Below are 3,748 nucleotides of genomic sequence, written 5' to 3'. Positions count from 1 at the left end.
GAGCGACTGAGATGGATCGAAGGTCAATATCCCCACCCCATCCCCAGTCGAACTGTACAGCATGGATGCAGACTGGCCACGGCATGGAGAGGCGGTGGCCAGAGGTGGCCTGAATTCTGCCGTAAACCGTGAAGGTTGACGCTGCACAATAATTGACACCCGGGCCTTGCCCCTCCGCTTACAGCGCTCTCCCTGGCTCCCGGTGTTCTCTAAAAACAGGACGTGGCATGCGGAGACAAAGCGGGCATTGAGGCAGTCCCCTGCCAGCCCTCCTCCATCAGAGATAATTGGATGGCAGCAGTTCACCGAACGTCAATTCACATGGCTCAGATACCGAATGACCTTACAGGCCTTTTACAGAAAGAAGTCTCCAAGGATTGTCAGGTACTCTTTGGGATACTCTCCGAGAGAGTCCGATGCCACCTGGAGCAGGGCTCCGTATCCATGCCAGGGTTTTTGAGAAAGTGACCCCAGGTGTGTGCACAGCTGCCCCCAGCCCCTCCCCTGCCCCTTATTTCCTGATGCCGGGCGAGATGATGGCTATCAAAGGGACGAAGTTGCAGCTGGGGAAAGGGAGCAGGAAGGGATGGCTCTGCCGGCCAGCTCCCCCCCACACACACCCCGGAGGGGGGGGGGCAGCTGATTCTGACATGGGCCCCGCCCCCTCCCGGGCAGATGGTCAAGGATGCACAGGAGGCGAAGACGGGTGGACAGCAGGCGGGGAGGGGTGGGTCCAGGCTGGACATCTCCACTACAGGCTTCCTCCTCCTTCCCAAGGGGGCCCCTGGAAATCCACTTGCCGAGAGGCCCGCTCTCTGTGGGGGTTTCTCACTCGCTGTTGTCCGGCTGCCGATTCAGAGCTTTCCTCCTGCTCCGCTCCTCTCTGCGGGCTCTCTGGCACCCCTGGGGCGGTTTGTGTGATGGAAAAGCCAGAGACACGCACCAATGAACACTGCTCTGGCTGTCGGGTTGCCGTCGGGCATCTCAGCCGTCTCTCTGCCAAGGAAAGGGGGCTGGGAGTCCTCCGTGCGGGGCAGGTGTCCCGGTGTGTGGGTGATCGTCCACAGCCTGCCTCCGAGGTGCCTTGCTCCCGGGTGGTTCCCTTCAGGCCTGTCTTTTGGCTGACCACGAGAGGTCTTGTGTGTGTGTGTGTGTGTGGGGGGTGTCGGGGATCTGGAGCGCCTCAGCCCAAGGGAGGCAAATGGGTTGCAGCTGCCACCAAGGGAGGGGGAGGGAGGAGGGAGAAGTTCCGGGAGGAGGCCTGGGCAGGCAGGCTTTGCCAGGTGGACCGGGAGGATGAGGGGCCTCCCGCAAGCCCCTCCGCTTGTGCTTCTTCACCGTGTGCTGCAGGGCAGGCGAGAAAGAGCCGGTCAGTTTGGAGGCCAGGAGGAGCACGCAGCACGACCCCCAGAGGGCTTCCTGGAACGGGGCAGGACTGGCAGGAGGGACCGCTGGGCTACCGGGTGGGTCGGCGGAAGAGAGAGGTGTCATGGGAGCTGCTCTGGGGACCAGGGGGGGCTTCTCCACCCCTCCCCTTCCCCTGCTTTTGGAGCTGCGGAGCCCGACCAAAGGCCCACCCAACCCAGCAGCCCATTTCCCTCAGTGCCCAGAGAGGGTTTAAGGCCAAATGCTTCCCTGCTGTTGCTCCCAGCAACTGGTGTTTAGCAGCAGCAGCAGCAGCAGACACAAGGGCCCCCCCCACACCCACACCGTGAGCCGCCAGCTGTCATCCCCGGCTGCCTCGGAGGGAGGGAGGGAGGGAGGGGAGTCCTGCTCCCTCCTGCAGCCCCTTGCTGGGAGCCAGAATGAACCCGGAGGAGCAAACAGGGGGTCTGACCTTGTGGGGAGGCAGATCCACGGAGGAGGCCAGGCAGGGAGGGCTAGCAGCTCTGTAGGGAGGGACAGGCACACAGAGACAGGAGAACAATGTTAACCACTCCAGGGGCTCACACGGGCAAGGGAAGGGAAGTGCAGGGACCACGGCCTGGCCCCCACCCTCGCACCTCCGGCCTCCCCTCTCCGTCCTTGCTTCTGGCCCCTGAAATTCCTTGGGTTTTGCCACGCAGCCCCACAGCCTCAGAGCATTACGCCAAGCCAAGACGTCTGGCACATGTTTGCACTGGTTCTTGTGCCCACTCAACAGGCAGTGCTGCGCAGTTCCCGGGAGCTCTGCCTAATGGTCCGGCGAGGGTCCCTCATAACTACCTAACTGGAAGACGGGTGGTTTGTGCACCAATTATCACACAGAGGATTCTGCCTACTTAGGGTACAGCTGTTAACATTTCTGGGAATTTTGAAGCCATGGGGAGAAACCACACGCCCGTTTTGGGTGGTGGTGGGGGGGGATGGAAATTTGGGAAAGTTCAAATTTAGGCACTATGTACTTTCCTATCAAATCTAAATTTCTTTTACTGATTTAACAACATAAAATGCACTGCTTGTAATTTAGCTGGCCTATCAAATTGTACTATTTGGCATATTTGTGGGATTTTAAAAGGACAAATGCCTTCCTTTTCTGTAAGGAAAACTGCAGGGCCACGCAATAGCCGAGGAAAAGTTGCCTGCTGCTGCACCCTCCGCTGCCCCGGCACCTGTGACTTTCGTTTCAGCCTTCGGGGAGGCAGGGAAAAATAAAAGTTGAAGGCAGAAATCAAAAGGTTGTGTATGGTTTGGACATAAACACTCATTCGGCCACAACAGGTTTGGATATGAAGCTCAGTTTGCGACTGAACTCTTTAAGACATTATGATTAAACATGCCATGAAATAGTATCTGTTGCCAAAAATATTCAGTTTTCTTTAAAAATCTGGTGTATGTCCACAGTATATATGGGAGATCCAATTAAAGGGGGGAATGAAAAAGTGCAGGGGAAGATGGCGGCAGCGGAGAAACTGGCCTGATCAGCCACCAAGGGGTTATCGTATCCTGGAGTGGGAGGCCTGGGGTGTTTGGAGTGGCGGTGGAGCATTTCCCAATAATTTATTCCCCTCTCCTCTGTCATTCCTTGCGGGCACCAAACTCGCGAGGTGACGAGAAGCCAGCTGCTGGAAGCATGAGACGAGCACGATCCGCCAGCGCTTCCAGCCATGTGGGCAGAGACCCTCTTCTCTAGCCAGCTCCCAAACTCGGCCAGCTCTCAGAATCCAATCTGATGCACTGCCAAAACATTTCCTCCCCACCCCACCCCACCCCACCCCCAACAAATCCTTGGCTGCCTTCTCCTACTCCCGAGGGCACGGCATCCCCACTGCGAACACCCGCAGCCCCTCCCCCCGCCCATCATGTGGAGACTGCGGCTGTGCCTGTCGCCCCCCTGGATGTCTGCCCTGATCCCGTGCTGATTCACTCACCAGGTGGGGGTGCTGCTCCGCCTGCTCCAGCTGGATCTTGATCTCTGGGCAAGACGGGTCTGTGGATTTCCTGGGGTCTGGCTGGGGAGAGTGAGAGGGGCCTAGAAATGGAATGGGGAGGAAGAAGAAGCATGCCAAGGGTGGTCCAAGTCATCACACACACACACACACACACACACACACCACCCACGACAGGGAGCCACAAGTATGTCGCCAGGAGGCTGCCTTGATGCCAGGGCTGGTTGCTTGGTAGCTTGGGCTTGTCCAAGGATCACACGCTCTGCCATTCCCCGTAGTCCCGCTAAACTGTCGCTGGCAATGCCTCTGTTGGCATGCCCTGAGAGGAGTGGGGAAAGGACACGCGCCCCCCAACCCCAATGCAAAGGCAGCTGGGGGTT

The 3,748-nt window shown here is 58.4% G+C and overlaps 1 protein-coding gene across 1 annotated transcript in view; it reads right to left on the bottom strand.

Moving 5' to 3' along the window:
* Positions 1 to 533: 533 nt before the first annotated feature.
* RAP1GAP (RAP1 GTPase activating protein) overlaps positions 534 to 3,748 on the bottom strand; it is a 24,781-nt gene continuing 21,566 nt past the window's right edge. The window contains exons 21-23 of the mRNA XM_015412570.1: positions 3,351 to 3,451; positions 1,838 to 1,889; positions 534 to 1,344 (exon numbers count right to left, since the gene is read on the bottom strand). Of these exons, the coding sequence (XP_015268056.1) occupies positions 1,881 to 1,889; positions 3,351 to 3,451 (110 nt within the window). The 3' untranslated portion in view covers positions 534 to 1,344; positions 1,838 to 1,880. The remainder of the gene's footprint in view (positions 1,345 to 1,837; positions 1,890 to 3,350; positions 3,452 to 3,748) is intronic.

Source organism: Gekko japonicus, unplaced genomic scaffold (assembly GCF_001447785.1).
Source record: "Gekko japonicus isolate JY-2015 unplaced genomic scaffold, Gekko_japonicus_V1.1 scaffold131, whole genome shotgun sequence".
NCBI lineage: Eukaryota > Metazoa > Chordata > Lepidosauria > Squamata > Gekkonidae > Gekko > Gekko japonicus.
The sequence above is the reverse complement of the archived record's forward strand: the minus strand, read 5'-3'. Positions and strand labels throughout refer to the sequence as shown.